The sequence below is a fragment of the Lagopus muta genome, chromosome 18, assembly GCF_023343835.1.
Source record: "Lagopus muta isolate bLagMut1 chromosome 18, bLagMut1 primary, whole genome shotgun sequence".
NCBI classification, from domain to species: domain Eukaryota; kingdom Metazoa; phylum Chordata; class Aves; order Galliformes; family Phasianidae; genus Lagopus; species Lagopus muta.
In genome coordinates, this window is record NC_064450.1 from 10,179,806 (window position 1) to 10,204,130 (window position 24,325).

Sequence of the window (24,325 nt, forward strand, 5' to 3'; positions counted from 1 at the left end):
TGGTTTCCACTAAACACAGCCGCCGTAATAAAGATGAAAAACACGCATGTGATTGAGCAGAGCACTGGGAGCCGTGGCTGGGGGCAGGAGGGCCGTGTCCCACCACGAGCTGCCCGATGCCAGAGAGCCGCCACGGAAAGGAAGGGACCCAGAGATCAGCACACGTTGCCATCCTCAGCCAGCTGTGAGGAGTGCGGTCCCTTGATCACTTGTAATAGTGTTTTTTCCAAAAATAATTACCACTCCTATTCTTAAAAATTCAATTTGTTTTATGGAGGTTAAAAACCGGGTTAAGACAATCAGTAAAAATCCCAGGCTGAGGATCCATGCTGGAGATGTAATGGGATAATGGCTTGTTTTAAAGGCGATTTACGGCTGAGCGACTCTATTCTGCCAGCACAAGCTCTCTTTCTCCTCCTGGTTGCTCTCTGGAGTCACCGCTGCCTTTCGCATTCTTTCACATGCTCCAAATCCCATTTTCATTCAACAAACTCAGTGAAACACAGTAAAATCATGCCCAAAAGCTACGGCCCTCATTACTGCCCCGGTTTCCATCACGCGGCTGTACCCAAAACCCGTCAGCAACCCATCAAACATCCCATCCGACCACTGCATCTTTCAATCCACAGAACAAGGAGAGAACCTTCAAGAACTGAAACTGCCCCCAAATGAGCCTGTCCTGAGACTCCAACCACACTGCCCCATCTTCCCTGCCTCCCCAGTCTGGGGGCATCTACACCATTTGAGCAGTGGCAGCACATGGCAAGTTACGTGCAACGATTCGAAAGTGCAGATGCAGAGAATATGCAAAGCTGGAGATGATTCTCTAATCAGCTCAAAATTACAGCTGATTTTTCTTCTCCTGCTGCCATGCTTTTAGCTAACATTTCCTAAATAGCACTTTTCAGGCCTGTGAAAGAGAGACACTCATGGACTAATGCCTCTTCATATTGAAATTAATGCAAAGCTTTGGAAATTATCACCATCTCTGCAGGACTAATGCCTCCAGAGGACTTGTGGGCCAAACCTTGCCTTTGCACTGCCTGTTGATGTCAACAGAGATTGTCTGTTCCTAAGGACGGCAGCCGAAACCCAAATGCTGGCTGGTGAGCAGGGATGTTTACTTATTAAAAATTAAGAAAGGAAAAAACAGATTTGTGCAATCATAGAGTAAAATCACAGAACCCTCAAGATCACCAAGTTCAACCACCAGCCTGACATACCGCCACAAAACCACGTCCTTAGCCCACACACTTCCACCGCCTCCAGAGATGGTGGCCAAGATAGCCACGGCCCCACGCGTTTGCCTGGAACCTGATGTGTCCATCCGGAATGCTCTGACACGGCACTGAGCCATTTAATGTCACACTGCCACCCAGACTGCTCCAGGTCACCCCCAGCTGCAGTGGTGGTGACATTCAGACCCTGCCTTGGCTGTGGCTTTGTGCCCACCAGCATACATCCAAGAGCTACAGATGGCACTTGGATGAGCAAAAAAAGCCCAGACCAAGCGTTTAGCACTTCCTTACCATGTTGCCTTCATCATCAGCATCGTCGCAGTCTGGCCGAGGGTCGTCCAGGTGGAGCTGATGGACCAGTAGGCCGGGAGAGGTTTTCCCATTGCAGTCCTGGTGCTCGGAGGCAGAGGTGCGACTGCTGTGCACGCTGCCCGTCCGATACAGCGAAGGCACCTGCAGGGTGTCCTGGAGGTCAAAGGAGCCCTTTGCTTCCAGCGACTCCATGCGATGAGGTAAGGAGCCGTTGACGCTGCCGGCCCGGCTGGAATGCTCCTCATCCGAGCTCTCCCCATCTTCTGAGCTCTCCTTGCCCTCCCCGGACAGCAGGGACCTGCGCTCTCCGCTCTGGCCGCGCCGCTTGAGGCTGGGCGCCCGGCCGATGCTGTTCCAGCTGGAGCGGCGGCTGGGCCAGCTGCTGCCGGCGCTCCAGGGGCTGTGCGGGGAGCTGCGGGCGCTGGGCTGCGGGACAGGGATGGCGTCAGGCCGTGCTGCCCGCCCCTGCCAGGCCGTTCTCGTGGCGTGGGCAGGCGGATGGACGCCGCTCAGAGCCGCCACGTGCGCCCCACGAATGTTCGTTGGGCGACCGCAGGAAGCACAGGATGCCCTTACCGGGGATTTGAGCTCGTAGGCAGCAGGGTCCATGGAGACGCCACTGGCCCGGCGCGACTCATAGCCCTGCGCTGCGTCCCCAAACACGGCGCTCTTGGGCATGGGCATCGGCGTGGCTGCAGTGTGGATGATGAGCGGTGGGGTGAGGCTTTTCTTCAGCTCTGGATGCTCGCTCAGGGCCACCACTGGAAGACACAAGGCAGGTTTTAGGGTCCCGCTGCTGTGGGCGTGCACACAGCCTGCCCTTGGGTGGGCAGAGCTGCTGCATAGTATATGTTTCTCCTCCGTGCATCAGCTGGAAGGGGACTGAGAGCCATCTGGGGGCTGAGAGTTTTCCAACAGCATGGCGGGGAAAAGTAGGATGTTGAGAATGAGATTGGGTACCAACAAAGAGAGCAGATCCCTTACGTGTGACCCCTAACCTTCCACCAGCACCCACCTGCTCCTCCTCTGCAGACCCTGGCTGCACTGGGCTCCCTACCTGCTCTCCCTCCTCCTCTTTCCCACACTCTCGGGGCTCCTCTACTTGTGCCCCTGTGAGGACACTCCAATAGAATGGATTTCAGATCTGAATGCCATCACATTTCCTTTGCCTGCAGCTTACGCTCCCAGCTCTGCAGCACAGTCTTCCAGCTGGACAGAGCGTGCCACAGCTGAGATGAAGGCATTGTCCCCAGGAGGGTTTTCCCATCCAGGATATGCTGTTTTCACAGCGGAGGGGGTTGTGCAGCAGGGCAGGTGTCCCGGGGCCGTACTCACAGACTGGGTTTGACAAGTTTTTCTTCAGTCCACCCTCCTCTTCCAGGCTGCGGAGGAAGAGCTCGCCCTCTGAGTCGGATTTGGACGCATCCCCCTGCAGCAAACAGAGCTTCAGCCGGGGGGTGAGGGGCTGCCCGCACAAACACCCCTCAAACACACGGGACCGCATTGCCAACACCACACCTACAGATCCACCGAGCTGTGTACCACGATGCAACACCACCTTTCACAAAATGAGGCATGCACATATTTATACCACAGACTAATTAACCTCCTACCAGGAAGACTGGCTGCCTCTGATTCCAAAAGCAGCCCCAGAACGGGATCAGGGAAATAAAAAATAAAAAATGCACTGCTTCTGTTTTTGTGCTGTGGGAATCGCACACCGATGTCAGGGAAGGATGAGCAACGTCTGGACAAAAGTTGACCCTACTCATCTCTCTCAATTTATACACCATGGCTTGAAACTCCCCAGGTGTGGGCGATCCCGTGGCTTCCTGGTGATGGTAAAGAAGCCACCAAGGACTCAGGACGCTGACTTTGCAATGCAGCCATGGACACACGTTTTATGGAAGCCCCAGTTGTGCAGAGAGGATCCAATGTCTGCCCCTGGGTGGCCAGCAGGTCCAGCTGCAACACAACATAGGTTTGGAGGATTGAGATGAATTTTGAATCCTGAGAGCTGCCGAGAACCCAGGCTCAGCCCCTGGAGAAGGGCTGAGGTTTACCACGGCTCACAGTGCGCTCGCTCCATCTCGCGGTGCGCACCTGCTGAGGGACTTCCCTGCACGCTTCTGTCCATTGGCACTGCAGAAAGGTGCTTAGGGTGTGGTATAGTGAGTGTCCATCCGGCAGGAAAAGGTGCTCGCCAGAACCATGCCAATCCACCAGGGGAGGATTTGGGGCTAAAAATGTTTTTCTGGCAAACGGCACCAAACCCCAGCATGATGCACATCAGGAGGGAGGAGAGGAGGGGAGGGAAGGGGGGAGGGTGCTGGGGTGGAAGCCAAGCAAAGTCTCCCTTAGCTGGAAGGAACCAGGAGCCCAGAACCCCAGCAAGGCCAAGCTGTCCCCGGTGCCCCATGGAGGTTTGGTGCTCGGGTGCCAGGAAGTGGGAAAACCCACCGGGGTCCCAGCCTGCAGGAAAGCACAGCAATGCAGAGCTGCATTTCTGGAGTGCTCTGCAACAGCCCAGAGGAAAGTGTGAGGGTGCACAGCATGTGCAGAGATGGGAAAGCTGAGCTGCACGGGGACTCCCCCAGCACCAAACCCCACATCTGGGAGCAGAAGCATCTCCTGCAAGCAGTGAGTGCCAGCCCCAGCGTGCTGCCCATTACCTGCTCCTGCACTCCCAGCTTGCCTTTCTGGATAGAAAAGGGGTTGTGAGAGAAGAGGGAGTTACAATCTTTCTGGGAAAGAAGGGCATGTCCAGAGGGACCCCAGGGCACAGCAGCTCTGCCAGCGTGTACCCAAGATGACAGGATGCATTCAGATATGGCAGGAAAGGATTTTGTGCTGAAGGAAGAGCCAGACTTCTCGGAGAGGGCAGAAGGGGAAGGCAGTGGTGAAGAGAAACACGCAGCCGGCACCTGAGCAAGGCTCGGAGTGTGCTGCACTTGTGGGATGTGCAGCGTCCTCAGCCCCCTGCACATCCCAACCCTCATCCTGGGATGCTCAGGTGTCTCTGACTGACCTCACCCTACAGAGCATGGGGTTCTCGCATGCTCCAACTTGATTCCAGGTCCCTTCAGTGCCCCATGTGGGATGCAGAGAGCAGAAGTGCCTGAGGACCAGCAGCACTGCCCGACCAGCATGGGTGTGAGCACACTGCTATGGTCCTATCTGCTGCAAGCCCCGTGGATGAGCTCACCTCACTGCAAGGCTGCACAGAGAGCTGAGCCTGGAGCCACCCTGCTCTCCAGAGCACCCACCTTCATTCCTCCAGCTCCCCCAGAGAAGGAAGGAACTTAAAACTGAGGCTGACTCAACAGTGAGGACAACGAAAGGAAAAGAATGATATCCCAACAACCCCTGACAGCACGACAGCAACGACGATGAGGACGGCAGCACAGTGTGTGACCAGGCACCATGAGGAACACAGCCATGGGGGTGTGGGAGGCTCATGCGTGGCCGTACGTACCGCCGCCGAGTCGCCCGGCAGCTGAATACAGCTCAGCTGCCCCCCGGCATCTTCCCGCTTGGAGATCTCCTGAAGGAGAAACAGGGCAGGGAAGGGGGAGGAAGGGGAAGGAGGGTTCAATTTTCACAGTTTCGACAGCAGAAATGAGAGGGAAGTAAAAAAACCCAAAACAACCAAAAACAACACGAGGAGAGGCAGGGAGGAGACAGAGAAAGGCGGATGGAGAAGGGCGGCGTGTGGCCACGATGGAGGGCCGGGGGAGCAGCCCCGACGAGGCCAGCCTTACCTTTAAATTAAGTGTTTCAGACCGAGAGCTTGATGCAGCTCCGAAGTGATAATTGTGCTAATGAAACACCAGCTAATTATCGAAAACACGATTTCTTCTTTTCTTTTTGCAGCTGCATAATGGGATCTTTATTTATTATACCATCATTAGGCAGCAGCGGAGGCTTCTAATGAATGTTTGATTAACACAACATCAGCCCTCTCACAGCCAGGTGAAATCCTCCAGCACCACTTCTCAGCACCACGACTCGGTGCCTCCCAACCCACTGGAGAAGCAGCAGCACTCGTGGCCCTTTGCTCATCAGCACAGGGTGGGATGTGTGGCCCTGGGCACGCTCACTGCTCGCCCTCCCTGCTCCTTGGGGCAGTGCTCCAGACTGCAACCCACAGATGGGGAACTCGCTGCTCCCAGCTGGTGTGGGATGAAGAGTTTAAGAAAGGCTGAGTCCTTGGAGTTTTCTATGATTCTCTGATCGGTTCAGGGGGCTGAACGGGACATGGGGTCTTGCTAGCCACGGACACTTAATTTAAAGTCTTTGACTGTAAGAGAGAAGGAGGAGGAAAAGCCATCAGAAGAAACCACGGAAACACTTTTCCTTCACAAAGACAATCCCAGTGAAATCGATAGGGGTGCAAAAGATACGGGATGCAACAAAAACACCATTCAAAAGTCTGCACACGGGGAAAATGGGCTTCAGTCCTTTGGTTGAAGTCCAAGTCCTGCTTTCTGCGGGTTCTGCCACCGCAGCCAGAGCACTGCAACACCGTGCAGGGTGAGCATGGGGCTGGGGGTGGCCCCAGGGCACCAGGGAGCAATTAGGGCACGAGGCAGGGAAAGGGGCAGAGCTGGGAGTGAGGACGAGGCAAGAGAAGGCCGGGAGGATCGCCAATGGAAGAACACGCTTTGGAGATAACGTTGTCAGGGAGTCCCTCGTGAGAGGAGCTTTGTGTCTGACAGAGAGGAGCCATTGTTAGCTTCAGAGAGAAATCCCCAGGGCAGAGACCTGCGCTCAGGCAGCGACTTCAAATGAGCAGCTCCATCAAACGGGGTCCCCCGCTCACCTTCCCCTCACAGACGCCCGGCCTGAGCTCAATCAGAGAACGTGCACCCAAAAATAGCCGCGCTGCGTCACGTCCTGAGCTGCCCCTGCACCGACGGAGCAGGTCACAAAATAGAAGAAAAAATAGGGGGAGAAAATCAACTCGGCAAAATATATTGCTCCATATTCAAAGTTTGGAACAGCTCCTTCTTCTTTCCCGATTGCTTATATACATCTGCTGCCTAGCAACTGGGGCTGCAAAGCCGTGCACTAAAATTAACGAGGTGCTTGCAGATTGAGGAAAGGCAGTCAAGGACTGGGGAGATAAAGGCAGCCTCCCTGAGATTGTGTTTCAGCCTGGAAAGCTGAAAGAGAATGGAAAAACACCTCGCTCAGAGGAAGGGTTGAGTGCAAGGGCTGGAGAGGGACAAGGGGCTTGTTTACAGGGAGAGATGATCTCTCTATTAATGTTGCTGAGGAGAGGATCCTTCGTGCACTCTCTATTAAAGCCCAGAAGGAGAGGTGTGTGGGAGCTGCAGAGCTGCAGGGATGCAGAGCGCTGAGGGCCGGGTGCTGTGGCTGTGCTGGATGCCACCCGTGGGCTCCCGGCCCCAGCAGCTCCTGCTGAGCTCCTCTTTCACACGTCCCCATTTACCGGAGGAGCGCTGGGCGCTCAGAATAACCAGGATGTGAAAGGAAGACGATGAGTAAAACACCTCTCTAAAAGCCTGCGATACAAAACAGCACTGCAAGCAAAGTGGTTAATTGCATGAATCAGGTGCAAGGCCATCAAAATCACAGTGGTTGGGCAGAGCCATTGCCCACGGGGCAGAGAAGGAGGCTGTGCTGGGCCGTGGTCCCGGCGCTCGGTGCTCGCCCCTCGATGCCGGCTCAACAGAGAGGCGCCCTTAAAGCTGCGGTCATAGGAACAAAACCGCAGCGCGTTGCGGTGAATGACAGCGAGCGGTGCTGCGGAGCCAGCTGGCGGCAAGCGAGCGGGGGAAATCGCTGCCAGCCAAAAGCAAGCAGAGTGCCATGTGCTCCAGCACCAAACAGGCGGCGGGGCCGGGGGGGGCACCTCCCCTAGGGACAGTGCGGTGAGGAAGGGGTGGCTGCGCAGCAGGGCTGAGCCTCGGGTGAGACACGGGGCTCCGCCACTCAGGCGACCTTCAGAGAATCAATTTGCTTGGCTGAACAGACAAAGGTTTGGTTTCGAAGCCGTCATCGCTCTGCGAGCAGCCAAGGAGCCTTCTACTTCTTCTCACTCAGGCAAAGGAACACTGAGCTATGGAAGAGAACCTGGCGGTGACCTTCCCTTCAGGCTGAATGGGGGGGGGGGGGGGGGGGGGGAGTACAGAGAGAAACGGCCACAGCAGTAACAATTAAACAAGAAAACACCGACACAGAGAGAGACGATACAGAAAAATGAGAGAATTTCTTCTAGCTATCTCCTGGTACGATTCCATTAACGTAACTCTAGATTGCACTGCAAAAATAATAACAATAATAAAAATAAATACGGTTCTGTGCATAGCTGTTCCCAGGCTGGTAGGATATTAGGACACAGGGGCAACAAATCTTAAATAATATTCCGCTGCTCCGGCTCACTTATCAACAGCGGAGACAGTACGTAAAGGCACAGGCACAGAAGCAGCCCCAGCAAACAGCTTTGGGCTGCTGCTCCCCCTCCGGTCCCCAGCAGGACGCAGCCCCCCATCCCTCTGCACAACTCCTGTGGGGTGGGTGGGCACCGCAGGTCCCCATTTTGGGGTGCAGCTCCCAGCTGGGCAGCTCCAGAAATTGCAGACACAGAAATTGCAGCTCCACGCTCACCCCCCAACCTTCCCAAAAGCCCACAGCACCCTGGGGTGCCACGTGGAGCTGGCAGGGGTGAGGACCAGGTGCCTTAAAATGGAGACCATTGCGGTGCTGGAAGCAGGAGGAGCTCCATGAGCACGCGCTGCCAAAGAAGTTAATCATGCTCCTAATCTCCCAGCAGCCTGCGTAAGTTTTCAGGAAGGGTTTTAATCTGGCTCACAAACATGGAGAGAACTGTTTCAAAGGCACTGTCATAGCAGTTATCCCATCTGCAGTGCCTGACTCACCGCTGAGTTCTCCCTCCTGCATTAACGCTAACAATGCTTTTCATTTAAGCCCTTCATTTAAAGGACTGGCTGTATTAAACTGTGCCTTGGCTAAGCAGAAAGAAGGGAAAAAAAAAAGACCTCATATTTTTCCCCACTTCTTTTCATGTACCACTCTGGTAAATGTGCTGCTGCCCACTTCGGAAATCACATTCCTGCTGCAGGTCTGCAGGCTCTGAAACACTCAAAGCCAACAAAGGCACGAGTGAGAGAACATTACCTCCGTCTGGAAACCCTCCACCAGGATGGCCACCAGCAGGTTGAAGAGAACATAATTCCCAAACGTCATGAGGGCAATGAAGTAGAGTGCTGCCCAGGAGGAGGTGGATGCCATGCCGTTGTAGAGGACCTTGTTCCAGTCTTCCTGGGTCAAAATCTGCAGAGAAAATGCCTCAGGAGAGTCAGACAGAGAGCAGCACGCTGGCATCTGCTCTGGGTGAGCAGTCTGCAGGCAAGCATCCGAGGTTTGGACGTGACCCCTAGCTGTAACTAACATCCCTATTCCAATGCCTGCAACAGGAGCTCCGCCGAGCCGTGCTGCAGCCGCCCCCCCCCTCCCACAGCCCCAGAGGGCAGCAGGTCGGGCTGCTCTCTGCTCCGTACCTGGAAAACGGTGACGATGGCCCAGAGCAAGGAGTCGAAGTTCTTCCTGTCGGGCAGAGTGTCGCCGTCCCGCTCAGAAGCGAACTTGCAGCCAAAGAGGTGCATCCCCAGAATGCTGCGAGGAGAGCACAGTGCTGAGCCAGGGCTGCCCTGCAGTGCTGCCCCCAGCTCCAGCAGAGCCCTGCGTCCCATCTTTAAAAGATGAGTCACTCCTTCACTGAAAAGCACTCCTAGAGAACGTGCAAACTGAGAGTGAATTTGGGTCAACCGTGTCGCACGGCTTCAGAAAGTGAGCCCTTCCTTTTCTTTTCCTTTGTGTTTTGTCAGCCACAACATTTTGTTTCAGCTCCTTCTAAACAAAATGTTTTGACTTTCCGCTTTGCGATGACACAATTTTCAGCAAAATATCTTAAACTGAGCGGGGAAGACAAAAAGGGTTCCTGCGAAAAGCCTGAACGGAGCGTATCAGGGGGCTCACCACATCTTTCCCAATTCTGACATGAAAACAGAATACCTTTCATTTCAGATTGATGCTAAAGGAATAATTTATCTTCCCCTGCTCTCGGCCAGTAACCTGCATAATCACATTATTCACATCTCTGTTCAGCATCGTGGCAGCAAACAGCGCTTCGGAGCAAAATGCCTCACTGGGAAAAGGATCATTACTGCACAGAGCAGCTTTCATCAGCCTTCCAGCACTGGGACACTGGAGGACTGGATGTTACACGGCCTTGAGTTGAAACCCAAACCCAAACCTATTTCTAGCATTCCCACTGCAGAACTTGACTTCTCTGAGGAGGCCGTGCCAGAGCACGAGCACCACTTCTGCTCCTTTATTTTAGCAACATTGCCCTCTTCCTTAACAATATTCTCAGCACCAGGCTCGTCTGCGTGTAATGGGACAGATGTCTCAGGGTGGTGTCAAGGAATCATCCAGATGAAGGATTTTCCTTGCAAATCATCTCACAATGACAGATGTCTGATTTGGCCAGAATTAAACGAAGATTCTCATCAAACCTCTGCCAGTGCTACGCTGGGACTCTGAGCTCAGAAATGCCCCAGCACGGACCCCTCGCATCCCCATGGGATCCCACTGAACACCCCGGAACGCAGAGCTCTCGCTAAGCACCCACCTAAATATGAAGATGAAGAGCATCAGCAGCATGCAGAAGGTGGCCACGTTGTCCATGGTCTTCATGAGGACAACAAGCTGCCGCTGCAGGGCTGGCATGAAGCGCACCAGCTTCAGAACCCGCATGAGCCGGAAGGTCCGCAGCACTGAGAGCCCCCCGCCTTGCTGCCCCACGATCTCCCACACGCTGAGAGGAAAAGAGTTCATTGTGGGATGGGCAGAGAACACCTGGCACGAAGGCAGGGGGAGAAGAAGCAAAGGAGAGGGGGGAATTCGGAGGGAAGAGAGATGGGGAGCGGGAGACCCTCCATGGGCAGAGAGGAGCTCCCAGCGCCTCCTGGGGCTGAACCCAGGGTCAGCAGCCCTCAGCTGCAACCACAGTTCTGTACGTGCCCAAAAGCAGTTATTTAACTGCGCACTCGTTGTGCCATTTGGGTCCCAGACTCTCCCAAGACACATAGCTTTCTGCATGGGCCTCTCTCTGAAACGACCAGAAAATAACCTCAAAACATCTATTAGCAACTGTGTCTGACTGTGTTAACTTACAGCAGAGAGAAGTGCCATAGGAAGGCAGTTATGCCCACTCACCATTAGGTTCCATTTTAATGGGCTAGCCAAATGAAGGGAAGCTCTAGGTTTGTACCTAATCACCACGATGATCCCATCAAAGATGTTGTATGGGTTCTTAATGTAGCCAAAGGGGCCATAAACGAGGACTTTGAGCAGCATCTCCAGGGCAAAGAGGCTCGTGAAGACGATGTTGCTGATCTCCAAGGCGTTGGTGAGCTCCTCTGGCTGGAAAAGAAGGGGTGGAATGGTTCATTGTCCATTTGGAAAATACACCTGGAAACACAGCCAGCCCAAATAGCACAGGTGTGGGAACGTGAGGCTGATGGCAGCGGGACAACATGGTGATAGCTCACTTGAAGCCCAGGAGAGAGAAGGAAAACACCATTAGATATTTCATGCTTATACATCTGTTGGAAACTGAGGAGTGAATCCAGATGTGGACTTTGCATCATGGCAGCGTTAGCAGTAGGTTTATGTCAAAGTGTCATGAACCAAACAATTTAAGCTAAACCTTTCTAGAGCAGAGGCTTTGGGTGCTAGAACTGAAATACCTCCCAAAAACTCACTATCAGGAGACCTGAACACCACTACTGCAGAAGGGCCCAATCCCAGAGTTTCAGCCAGGCAACCTAGAAGTAGAAAAAGAAAAAACCAGCAAACTGACTTCCAGCAATCTTGGATCCAAACGAATGCCTTTTGTGTTTTTCTGACACGCTTTGCAGGGGGTTCCCAACAATGCCTGCAGACACCAAGCGCTGCGCTTTCCGTGGCAGGTGGGCGGGCATAATTGGAAAACATATGGCAGAAGACAAAACCAGTGCTGCAGTCTGCTTGGGATCAGGCTTCACCACCAGCATCATCAGGAGGAGATCTCAACCCAAAGCCCTTCTCCCCATTTAACCCCAAGGCACAGCCACAAGCACAGCACAGCCACGGAGCCACAGAAGCTGCAGGTCCCAGCCTCAGCAGGCAGCGTGGGAGCCCAAAGGCTTGGTGCCTCCGTCCTGCTCAGAGCATCATCAGCTCTGCTTCAGAGACAGGAGAAACCAAAGGTTTTATGGCTATATGCTGTCTATAAACAGTTAAATCCCCATGGGCTTCCAGCCCCTGCTGTTTCTGTGTGTTGAAGTCTCCAGCCACAGCTGGCCGAGCCTGTTTAGCTCGAGTTCCTCCACCCCAATGCGGTGGCAGCTGGGGACTCAAACTGCTCTGACGTTATCTCAGCAGTGCAGCAGTCCCAGAGGACCTGCGGAGGTCCTGGTGGGACTTTGTGATGACAAAACAGCAGTCCCCAGGTGGCAGAGCAGGAAATGGCAGCAGCAACAGAGAAAAATAATTGAAAAGGAGAAAAGGGGGATTTGAATGCTTCCTGCGCCTCAGACATCCTGGTGGATGAGCATCCCCTTGGCTGGCATCTGCCAAGCACACACCTGACATGACCTGGAGCTCAAGTGCCAACACTCGGCTCCCAGTATGAAACACAGTGCTGGTTGAACATCCCATCCCTGTGGGAATAACTCGGACACGAAGTAACAAACAGGCTGGGAACCCATACAGCAAGCTGCACCTCAGGACAATTTTAAACAGCTGAAAGCCTACATTCCCAAATGTCAGCAAAAATGCCAGCTCAGGTAGAAGTGCCCCCGTGCCGCAGCAGCAGAGCTCTCACCGCTGCAGCAGCAGTGCTGTAGGGAGCAGCGTGCTCCAGGCACAGTGGGGAGCCCTGCACTGCCTGCCATGTGCCCACCAGCCCCTCCTCCCTACTGGGTTGTACCCAAAAAGCCTCCTGCCCTCTGCTGCTGCTCCATGTGATCTTTCCTATTTCCTTCGCAGGAAAATGATCCAAACACCTGAGGTGCTGAACACACATTGTGAAAGCGGAGCGGGATCTCCTGAAACTCAATGGAGAATTAATAATAAAAACCTGAGATATTAATGGTCCAAACAGACTGAAGCAGGCAGGGAAGCCTCCTCTCTCCAGGCAGAAGATGTGCATCCCCAGCACAGCCTAGAGCTGTCGCAGGAAAGGAGCATCCCGAAGAATTATTCTGCATTGGGAAACAGCAGGTCCCAAGGCAGCAGATGGGTGCTGTGAGTTACACAGAGGGTTTCCTTGGGCTGCTCCCATGTGGGCAATTCCCATGGCGCAGCTCATGGGGCTCCACATCCCTTCCAAAGGACGCATCACCGCTGTGCCATGAGCGGTGCCTTCACACACCTGGGAATTATCTGTGGGGATGGAGCTGGGCTGCGCTGTGCGCCCACCCGAGGGGATGCTCACCCTGCAGGGACTCAGAGCCTGGGGGCAACGCCAAACCCCAGCTATGGGATTCCCAAGGAGCCACGTGCACAGATAATGAGGCTGCTCAGAAGGTGCTGCTGCCTTCGGGAAATCACAGGCGTGTCTGAAGCATCCTCCCTTTGGCAGCACTGAAATCCTGCAGGGAAGTGGCTTTTCCATCCAGTGGGAATTAAAACTGTCATCTCAAAGTAGATGGAAGAGTTTCAGATGTGGCCAACTCCAATGTTCTGAAAGCCCTGCTCTTCATGCCAGCTCCTACTCCCTCATCCATTTGCTCTGTACCCCATATTGGAATAGGAAAATATAAATAAGTCAGCCTGAAGAAGAACACGGAAACGTTCGTTCACAAAATGTTCAAACAGATGCTTCAAATATCTCAGATAATGTTTATATATATATATATATATATATATATATATATATATATCTAAAGTGAAGTCTGCTAATCTCCTCATCAGTAGCAGCAGTGACTAATTACAATGAAAACATCCTATGATTAAATGAGCAGCATCCAGAAGCAGAGAGATGCAGGCATCAGCTCATCCTGCATAAATCCAGGATTGTGTCTCCAGGACACTCTCCCCACCGGACACACAGACGTGGTGCCCTGGATACATCACCCCCTGTTAGCTCTGTGTTGGCACAGTGTCAGTGTGTTGCTGTACAGCACGGCACGTTGATGAAAGCTGGCAGCACATAAAGCAGGAGAAGCAGCAAACAAACACCGTGCTGCAAAACAACACGGCAGGGAGCGGGGGGGGTGAGCGGGGCTGGGGGCACGGGCACACAGAACACCCCGAATTTGGCCACAGAAGAAAGAAAACATCCATCCCATTCACCTCCCTTCCCCCACGCATGCTGGGGGAGCACCCCAAGCCCAGCCCAGCGCTCACGTGGGCTGTGCTCCCCCACTCCCCACAGTAGGGTGATGGGATGCTACCAAACACCCTGGCACGCCTTGCAGAGAGCTCACCAGGCTTTTGTTCCTGCCTTCCTTCCAGCCCCAACAGCACAGTGACTGTGCCACAACCCAGGAGTTGGAATCAATCCTTAATGGGTCTCTTCTAACTTGGGTGCTGTGTGCCATAGAAGCACAGAATGGGCCATCAGCACCAGACGTACAAACACAGGGGCCGTGTGGGCACACCTGGAGTGGTTGTGCCCTGCCAAGGGGGGTCTGCATCCTGCCCAGAAGCACCTGAGTGGCTTTCCCCTCTATCTCCCTAACAACAAAACAGAACACCAAAACCTTCCGTTCCCCAGTGCCAAGGGGTGCCTGGAGGGCAGGGAGGGCCCCACAGAGCCCAGCAAAGAGCATCCAGGACGGCTCACAAACTCTCGAGCCTTTCCCCAACTGCGGAACAGAGCCCTCCTGAAAGCATTTCCATGGCAACTGGAGAAAAATACCACAGAAAGAAAATAACGACCTCAGCTATTTCCCAGGAAACACCAACATTTTACTGAGTCATCACCTGCAGATTTTATATATGTATATTTATATATTTATATATTTACATAAGAAAAATCAAACAGGTCACATAAACAGGTGAATCTGCTCTGCCCTCAGCCTGACACCCTCCCTCCAAAGGCTCCCTGCACTCCCTGCGGGTGCAGATGGATGCACTGCGTCCTCCTCGAGGCCCGAGCAAGACAGGGGCAAACGTAAGGAATTCAGATGAAGGGAAGCAGCCATCAATCAGCAAAATGTCCTGTCCCACACTGACTGCCCATCATTCAGAGCTGGCAGCTGGCTCCAGCAAGAAGCAGATGGACAGGGATTTACCCGTTGCCCAGGTCCAAGCTGTGCTGTGAGGCTTTCCCTACAGATCCTTTGCCAAAATGGCTAAAAAGAAGAATTTCCCTCTTGGAAGAGGGCTTGGGAAGCAGCAGGATGGAGGGCTCACACTCAGCTCCTCCACCCACCGCACCCCAACATGCATTTCCCCACAGCTGTGCCCCTGCACCCAGTCCACAACTGCACCACGGTCTGCTATCCTGCCCCATCGCCCTGCAGCCCCACACCCGATCCTCGCAGCCACAGCAGCTGCCTGAGCTCCTCATCTCCCCCAGCCTGAGATTTCAGGATGAATATTATCCCAGAAAATGCAAGAGAAACACGGAGCAGCTCATCCCTGCACCCGGGTTTCGGAGGAGCTTAAGCTGAACAAAAGCTGCATTTCCACTTGGTCACACCTTGTAAGCACTTGAGATTTAAAGCCCTCGATTTCTAGTTAAGCTCCACCAAGTTTCCAACTTATCTCCCCATTAGTACTTGAGAAGTACCGAGGGGAGGGAGGGCAAAAAGAAGCAGGGAAGGGGAAGGCTGAGCGGCACCTGCACGGATCTGCACGGATCTGCTGAGACCGCCTTCCGGCGCCCGAACGCCAGCTCTGTTGCTGACAGCGGCCGCGGGGGAACGCTGGTGGTTTCCTTCCATCAGCAAATGCACGTTCATAACACAGAGCTGAAAACTGGGGCTGAGGAGGGACGCGAAGCGACCTCCGTCGGGGAACCGGGGAAGGCGAGAGGTGACGGCTGGGAGGGCGCAGAGGAAGCCGCAATCAGGGCGTTCGCGGGAAGCTGGGGATCTCCCGAGCTGCGCCGTGTGCGGGCTCCCAGCCGGGGGTCGCAACCGCAGCCATCAAAGCCGAGCGGAGAGGAACGGCCGGATATCTGCCGAGCAGGGACGTGCCGTCCGCGTGGGGACGGAGCCACCTCCAGAAATGCATCTCGTGCCGTTTGGCCGAGCAGAGGCTGCTGTGGGCGCCGGCAGAGCAGCGATAGCGCGGGGCGCTGATGGCAGCTGAAACAACAGCCGTGTGGGGGGAGACTGGGCAGCACGAGGAGCTCCAACCCCGAGCCAAAAGCACCGGGGAGGATTGGTGCTCACAGCTCCCATCCGCAGAGCTGAAGGAAACTTCAGGGGATGTTGCAAACCCGCGTCAGTTCATCCATAACGCATGCAGAGAACTGAATTGTCTGATAAGAGCTCAAACGTTTTCCCACTGCGTGAAATCTCTTTTAATTCACAAAAGATTCCATCTCCAAAACTGGGATTAAGCCTGCTGTACGGGCAGGGCGCTGCTGTGAGCGCACCTGAGGGCTCAGCTCTGCAGGAGATTGGGAGCAAGTCCATTAACAGACAAGGGTTCCTAGGAGACCTCGTAAACCCCTCATGTTGCTGAGGATTGGGAGAACCCCTGAGGTCCAGAGAAGGAATTACCCCCAGTGACAATCAGCCAGCTGGTTCTGAAGGCAGCCATCCCAGTGATTAACAGCTCCAATGCTTTCTATTAGCATCGATTTGACTCCCCTGGTCTCCAACAACAAACCGTTAATAAGAGTAATTTCTGCTGAAGCAAGAGCTAATTGAATGCAACACGTGCAAATCTATAGGGCACCTTGTTTTCCTGCAGGCTGAGTGCCCCGCGCAGCTGCAGTGCTGGGAAATCGGGATGTCGCCTGCTTCGAGCCAGCAGCTTCTGAGGGAGGGGAAGCCACAGCCGCTGCCAGAGCTTGGAGCTTGGCTGGGATGAGCTGGCACGGGGCTGGGAGATGTGTCACGGAGTTAAATAGAGACATGGGACATGCACCAAAGTGGAAGCAGAGCTGTCTCTAGGAAGCAAAGACATGCGTGAATGCAGGACTTCACGGGCTCCTGGGAAGAGCATGCAGTGTCCAGAGAAGGGAATCTCCCTGGTACAGAGGGACACACGCCCATGCATAAGTGTCTTCCTGGATCAAAACCTAACAAATCAGATTTAATTCAGGGGGAATCATCAAACTGCAGGCTTCATAGTGAAAAGGTCAGGATAGGTTGCTGACACAGGGTTAAGGGAGCCCAGAACTGCCTGGCACTGATGTGGTGCAGAGCTGGCACTGCCCACCAGGATGGATGCTGCCTGGGGACAGGACTGGTCTCTGAATCCCTACACCAATGGGACACAACCCAAGTGCCACCTCACCTCCAGTCCAGGGTGACCCAAGCAGTGGGAACCCCACAGGCTGCAGCTCATGTGATCCTCCACCACCTCTTCTGCAAGCAGAGGAGCACTTGGAAAGACCCCATTTTGGCACACAGGGATGGCCAAGTAGCAGCTCCACATAGAATCATAGAATCTTAAAGGTTGGAAAAGGCCATTACGATCATCTGGTCCAGCCATCAGCCCATCACCACCGTACCACTGAGCCACATCTCTCAGTGAGATATCTACTGTTTTGAACACCTCCAGGGATGCTTACGCCACCACCTCCCTGACCAACAACCCAGCAGCTGCCCTCCTGGGATCAAAGTGCTTCTGAACCCCAACCCAGATGGTAGCGGTACCACTCACAAGACTGCATTGGCTGTGCCATCACACACCCGGCACCTGCAGCAGGACACAGCAGGGCTTCAGCTTTAGATGCTGCTCTGAGCTCAAAGCCTCAGCAGGGCCCCTTCCTCCTCCCTCTGAGAATGGCGTCCCGCTGCCACGAGCTGCTCTCCCTGGATGCTGTCCCAAAAAGCCATTCCCCCTCGTCACCCCTCCAATTTGCTTTCAAACATTGGCAGAAAAAAAAAAAAGTGTCTGCAGAGGTCTGAATGATTTCCTCTTCCTGCCCACAGCCCACAGGTTTGGTTCTGCCGAGATCCAAACCCCCACGCTGTGGCCTCTGCGGCTTTGGAGCGGCCGGCGAGGACCCTCAGGGTGGCACCACGGCTCCTTCTCATTACAATGGTGAAACGCCGCAGAGACAGCGGCTGAAATTCAAGTGCTATTCAAACAAACGGAGATGTGGGGAATAGTTCATACCGAGCGAGTTCAGACAAGGAAAATCGGAACAGCCAGGCAGCTCAATGCGAAACAGATTTTAAAAACAAAAACAAAACCCCGAGCCCTTCCTTCAGGAAGCTCTCACCGAATTCTTTCCCCTGCTGAGAAGTTCAGCATCACGCCTCGCGCTAAGCCTCTGCATTTCACTCCAAGGAAGGGCTTGAAAGAAAGGAAAGCAGCACATTGTGGAGTGCAGCCTGGCTCGCCGCCAGGGCCAAGGGGAGTGCAGCCCAGGAGCCCTCTGGCTGAGCAGCACATTTTGCTCCCGCGCAATGGCAGAACAAGCTTTTGCAAAGCCCCGGCATCGCTGTGGAGACTTGGCTTCCCTAAGGCGAATCAGTCGATTGGTTCAGCAGCATACTTAAAATCCCCCAGAGCCTACCCTGAAATCACCTTTCTACTTCCCTACCCAAAGCTAACAGTTTCTACCTGCATTTCGCTTCAGCTCCGTAGAAAAACAAGCTCTTTAGCAGTCACATCAATAATCCGCAGCGATCTGCTTGTCGTTTCCCTGATGGAAAATTTCACACCACTGCCCAGCAGCAGCGACGCGCTGAGCGCTGCCTCTGCTCGGACCTCTGCCTTCCTCCCATGGCAGAGGCACAGCCGGCGGCATGGGGGGCTGCACAGCCTGCCCACAGCACATGGCTGCGCCCTGCCAGCTGCACCCCATGCTCACACGCACACCGGAGCCACGTGGAAGCGGCCCCATGCCGGGTGATGCAGTCAGCCAGGGTGCTGCCCAGCGGTGTCTGAAGGAGCTTGGAGGAAACCCAGCCCCTGGGGAAATGGCCGCTGCAATGATGTTATTGTAGGTGGTGATCTGTAGAGGCGAGGTTTGGGATCGGAGGTTCTGAGGAGGAGGGGGGTGAAGCCCTGGGATGAGGACCAGGGTGCTCATCTTGGCCCGGATGACTGATGGAAGAACATGAGCAAACAGCAGGAGCAGGTGGGAGCAGTGTTTTCAACACCCCCTGGTTCCTATCAATTTCAGTATGCTTTCAGGCTGCCGCCATTTTCCTGAATATCCCAGCTGACCATCTTTGGGTGGTGTCAGCTACACAAGTGGCTGTGAGGACTGTCCCAGCCTTCCAGGGCCCTTCTGGATGTGAAGGCGGGATGCAAAGCCTCCAGAGGAGCTCACTTCTCCCCCTGGCTGTGGTGGGGACCTCAGCCAACCAGCACCAGGATGCTCTGCCGGTCCCAGAACTGCTGGATCCTACCCAACACTGCTGGGATCCCACAGAACCAGTCCAGCCCAGCCCAGCCCATCCCACCCCTCCCGCAGCACACAGCTGTTGGAGTATCCTCTCTCCTCCAAGCACTGTGCTGGTGAGAAATGTCCTGAAAGAATTTATCCTAATATAGCTTGGTGTGCCCAGGGCTGCCTTGCGTAGAAAACAAACAAAACAAAACAGAAAAGGTAAATATTCATTAAATAAGCAGAGAGATTAATATAGAAATTCACGGAGCCAAGTAGCCTTTGAGCTCCATCACCTCTCTGCAAACAATCACCCAATGAAGATAAATTTGGTGAGGCTGATACCTGCACGTTTAGGAAGGTCTCTTATAAAAGGAAAATCTCATGTTTCAGTGTTTATCATCCCTGCAGAAAGGCCTGGCCCAGCATTTCTCCACTCCAATTCCTGCTCTCATAACTGTCAGATTATGAAACTGCAGACTATAAGCTTCTCAAGTTAACAGAAAAACACCTCTCTGTTCTCTGCCGCCACTCTAAGCAGATGAACTAATAAAAACAGGCTCAGCTATGCACTCTGAGTGCCTGGGAGAAAGGAATCTGGAACAGTAGTAGCTTCAAAATACTGTCAGAGAAAGCAACCGCCCACAGGATCTGGTGTCCCCCACGCACATCCGCTTCCTTCACCTTGTTACCAGAGAACCACCACAAAAATCTGCCTTTTGCCATCTACCTGCCTGCCAGGGCACACTGCTGGTGGGACAAAGGCCAGGATTTTCTCCGAGACAGAGAATTAAGGACATGCATTGTTGCCCTTGAGGCAACAAGCCAGGAGCCTAACCACTCCATCCATCCATCCCTCCAAGCACTCGTCCATCCACCTATCTACCCACCCATCCATCCCATCCAACCATCCATCCATCCCAGCAGGACGGTTCCCATGAGCACGGCAGTAGCCTGCAGCAGCACCTCCTGAAATGCTGAATGGGTGACCAGCCTTGGCCTCCCACCGCTGGACAATCCCAGCACAGCAGACCTGCTGTCACTTTCCATGAGCTCAGAGGAGAAATACAGACTGCTATCAGTTTCTGTACGCTGTCTCCCTGCAGGTTCCCAGGAGATGAGCTTCATTACTAAACAAACATGGACTCATGGAAGGTTCCCCTGCAGCTCTGTGAGCATCCCTGTGATGAGTGGCTCCCTACCTGTGGGACTACAGGAGCACAGCTGCTAATGCATGCTGAAAACAAAGGTTAGCCAGCCAGACTGCATTAGGACGTCACGGGGAAGGCGCTGGTTTGAAGGGACACATTTAGCACATCCGAGTCTCCCTGGCGTTCAGGCACTGAGGCATTAATGCCATAGGAGGACACAGGATTTGGAGCCACTCCGCAGCCACCACCACCAGCACTGTGGGCAGGGAGGGGACGTCTCCACATGCAGCAAGTGCAGAATGTGCCAGAAGGGGGAATAAACAATGGTGACTCGAGACGCAGGGGGTTCCCAGAAGGGGCTGGCATGGAACAGGGATGGCTGTGGCAGGGACAGCCCCAGCACTCCAAGCAGCTGCTGGGGCCAAGCACCAGCATGTGTGCAGCGGGGCTGTGCAGCATCACAGCACCCGGGGTCGTGGCTTCCCCAGCACAAAGCACACACCTGCAGGAACCAGCCCAGCCCGTGCAGCGTCCGTAGGGCTCAGGGTAAGGGAGCAAAGCATCCATGCATGCAGCCACAAAAGGGACCAGATGGCGCCTTCTGGGAGCAGAGCTTGTCATCCCTATGGAGACACTCCAGAGTGGCAACCTCTTTTCTTAATGACAATATACAGGGAAAAGCTCGGCAGGAGCGCAGCCGCCTCTTGCCTGCAAGGACTGCGCTAATAGAGTGGAGGAACAGCCTGCGATGAGTCTATTTTGGATTCATCACACTGCTGCTGGAGTGCTCACCAGGGAGCTGAAGGCATTTGTCACTTCCTCCCCCAGGATTCCATAGACCTTCTGTCCATGGCTACACTGACCCCAGCTGCCGCGTGGCTGCGGTGCCAGCACAAAGCCGAGCATCCCTGGGACGTGGGATGAAGGATGCAGGATGGGGAGAGGGCAGCCAGCTCACCTGCTCGTGGTACTCGATGCCCATGCTGAGCGTGTTGATGAGGATGGCCACCATGATTCCACGGCCAAAATATTTGCTGTCCACGATTTTCCGGAAGGTCTCGCACACCACACGCCAGAAGGCCAGCACCCGGCTGCTGCTCCTGGCCCAGGCTCGGCCGCGCTGTGGGTCCCGCTGGTCGCTGTAGTGGGCATCCTGTGTGAACTCGTACACACCCTCGCTGTCCGAGTCTGTCTCGTTGTCTGTCTGCTCGGCCTCGTTGGCCAATGCCTTCAGGCAGTAGGGGCAGCTCTCGGGGCTGCGGGAGCTGCCGTCCAGCTTGGTGCAGGGGCTGGCAATCTTGCAGGAGCTTGGGCAGGGACCTGCAATGCCAACGTTTAGGAGAGGGCAGCCCATTAGCCAGGACAGGAGCAATTCCCTATGCACGGTGACAGCAAAATGTTGTGCTCAATACAACGGGCCATGAGAGGCTGCAGAAAGCAATCATCTCCCACAGCCCTGGCACACGGTGCTACAATTAGCAGGAGCTTCGCCACCAGCAGAACTCCCTTCCTGCTCCCACTGGTTGCAGATGCTCCAAAATTCCCAGCTTCCCCCCGCTCCCAGCTGCCAGGTGGCTCCTGGGATGACGGCAGCAGTGGGATTTTCTCCCCGGCACCAGCTGCAGAAATCCATGCAGCAGCACCAACGCAAACACAGAGCTGCAGCAGGTCAGAGCCCAGATCTGGGGATGGGCTCTGGGATGATGAGATGTGGCTTTCCCTGTACACATCCTGCCTGGAAAGGCCAAATCCTGCAGTGCTCAAGGTCACAGTGGTGGCTGGGGATGGCATTGGCTGCCTAAGAAAGCCTGGCCTGGAAACACTTCTTGGAGGCTAAATGCATTTGAGCTCATTTGGCTCATGCTCAGAAAGCTCAAGATGTGGAAGGGGAATGAGCACCTTGCAGGAAAGGTGTCAAACCCTGGCTTTGGGAAAGCTGCACTTCGCTCCTGATGCCACTTCAGTCTTTCTGAGCTGGGGAGTGAAAGGATGTGGGGAACACAGGGATGTGGGGAGCAGACCCCTCTGATCACAGGAAAAACAGCATACTGGGAGGAGATTGGGAAGAGAAAGAGAATGGGTTCATTACAAACAATCATTTCCCTTGGATTGGTTGAAACCTCCCTCCTGGTTTGGGCTGAGATGCATTGGGTTGGTTGGAAGATTCCCATTGGCCTCACCTCGAAATCCATCCCCTTTATCTGTAACGTGGACTGAAAGGAACCCTGGAAAGGTATAATGGAAAGAGAAAAGAATGAGGAGGGAACTCCCATTTCTGCTCCACAGCCCCGTGCTGACCCCAGCCCTGCACTCACCCGTGCTCTGCGTCTCCAGCAGCTTGTGCATGGTGCTGTAGGGCCCAGGCGGGATGTTCAGCCCACTCAGCGTGCTGCTGCCAGCCCCCGCTGCCGCCTCCCCCAGGCTCTTCTCCTTCCGCACCTCATGGGAGGTGCTGGGGTGCACTGTGGGGTACACCTTGCTGCCCATCACCGCGCTCCTGGGGACGTCCTCTGGGCTCGGCTGCGGGAGGGCCGCCCGGCAGCGCACCGGCTCCACGTGGCAGTCGGCGTGGTAGATGCTATGGACGGATTCAGTGCCGCTGGCCGTGGCGGTGGGAGCTACGTGGGGGTTTGGGGCCGATGGGGGAAGCATCAGCCGGTTGGTCCCGTTGTGGAGAGAGCTGGTGTCCACGTCGCTGATCTCCGGGCTGGCGCGGGGCGCCCGCAGGTTGCCATTGCCCAGGTGGTAGTGGTGGTGGTGGTGGTGGTGGTGGTGGATGAGGTGGTGCACCGAGGACCTCCTCCTCCTGGAGCGACGCTTGCCAGCGTGCCGCTCAGCCCCCGTTTTGCTGGCAGAGCTGGCCAGGAAGCCCATCCTCACGCCCGCCACCCGGTAGAGCTCCACCAGCTGCTTGCTGCCCTTCCGGGCGATGTACACCAGGTACTTGAGGAGCTCGTCGTAGCAGCTGCCCGGCTCCGAGAAGCTGGCCAGGGTGCTGGCATTGGACAGGTAGCGCACCCGCTGCTCCTTCATCAGCTGGCTCTCGCGCTGCTTCGTCTCGGAGAACTGCGTGGCTATCACCACCAGGCAGAGGTTGATCATGAAGAAGGAGCCCACCTACGGGGATGGGAGCCATCAGCCCCGGCCACTCCCACCCCGCAGCCCTGCCTGGTCCCACGTCACCAGGAACACGGACCCCAGTAAGGGCCCCGACCCCCAGGACTCTCACGCCAGGACTCCGCGGAGGACGTCAGAGATCAAAGGCAGGAGGAGATTATTTTGACAAAAAGCTTTTGCTCTTTTAAGAGGGTGTTTTTCTCTCTCCGCAGACGGCAGTTGTAATTATTGCAATTAGTGGCATTACGATGAATGTGCTGAGCCTTCCTGATAGGAGCGTTTTTTCTGGCAGCGTGTGGGTAGCTTATGAGCAGATCCCTTTCCCCTGCTAACGGGATTTGCAGGTTACTGTTATGCAAGGGGCTTCAGCAGGCTGCATCCACAGCTCGGAGATCCCAGTTCCAAGCTGGCTCCCACCAGGTCCTGCTTTCTGCAGATGCCAGCCTGGACCGCAAAGCATTTCTGATGTACTAATGGGCTCTCACACACCACCACCATTACTGCTCAGCACCCAGGAAAGCAATGCTTCCCTTCCTCTCCGTCCTTATGGGAATGCAGAGAGTGAGGGGCTCCTTCATTTTGGGGTGAAGCTAACAGATGAACCACAAAAAGCGCTGTAGACAAAACAGCCTTCTCATCAGGGTCTGATGAGGATCAGAAACCCCTCCAATGGCTCAGTGGAGGTTCAGCTATTTTGCTGGATTTGGGCCAATTAGACAGGAAGAGAGGGACTTATCTCACTTATCTCAGCTTCACTCAACACATCTGAGTGAGGCACCTAATGATCCTTTAGAGTTGGGAGAGAAATAGGCGCATCAAGTCTGCAATGCATCTAATTTATTTTGAATGTCTACCTTAGGAGCAGATGAATCACCTCCTAAAGCACCTATTTTTCTCTCCTGATGCTGAAGGGAGTCTAGACAACGAGCTCCCCATCACAG

At 54.6% G+C, this 24,325-nt stretch overlaps 1 protein-coding gene across 17 annotated transcripts in view; it reads right to left on the bottom strand.

Moving 5' to 3' along the window:
- CACNA1G (calcium voltage-gated channel subunit alpha1 G) overlaps nucleotides 1–24,325 on the bottom strand; it is a 107,795-nt gene that overhangs the window by 50,245 nt on the left and 33,225 nt on the right. For 13 of the 17 annotated variants that reach the window (XM_048964828.1, XM_048964829.1, XM_048964822.1 and 10 more), the window contains exons 8-18: nucleotides 22,583–23,384; nucleotides 22,448–22,492; nucleotides 21,226–21,587; nucleotides 10,873–11,024; nucleotides 10,231–10,416; nucleotides 9,098–9,212; nucleotides 8,715–8,870; nucleotides 5,026–5,094; nucleotides 2,886–2,979; nucleotides 2,127–2,311; nucleotides 1,530–1,976 (exon numbers count right to left, since the gene is read on the bottom strand). In XM_048964828.1, coding sequence (XP_048820785.1) covers nucleotides 1,530–1,976; nucleotides 2,127–2,311; nucleotides 2,886–2,979; nucleotides 5,026–5,094; nucleotides 8,715–8,870; nucleotides 9,098–9,212; nucleotides 10,231–10,416; nucleotides 10,873–11,024; nucleotides 21,226–21,587; nucleotides 22,448–22,492; nucleotides 22,583–23,384 — 2,613 coding nt within the window. Of the gene's footprint in view, nucleotides 1–1,529; nucleotides 1,977–2,126; nucleotides 2,312–2,885; nucleotides 2,980–4,222; nucleotides 4,250–5,025; nucleotides 5,095–8,714; nucleotides 8,871–9,097; nucleotides 9,213–10,230; nucleotides 10,417–10,872; nucleotides 11,025–21,225; nucleotides 21,588–22,447; nucleotides 22,493–22,582; nucleotides 23,385–24,325 lie in introns of all 17 variants that reach the window. The other 4 variants (XM_048964831.1, XM_048964832.1, XM_048964827.1 and 1 more) reach the window with 2 other exon arrangements.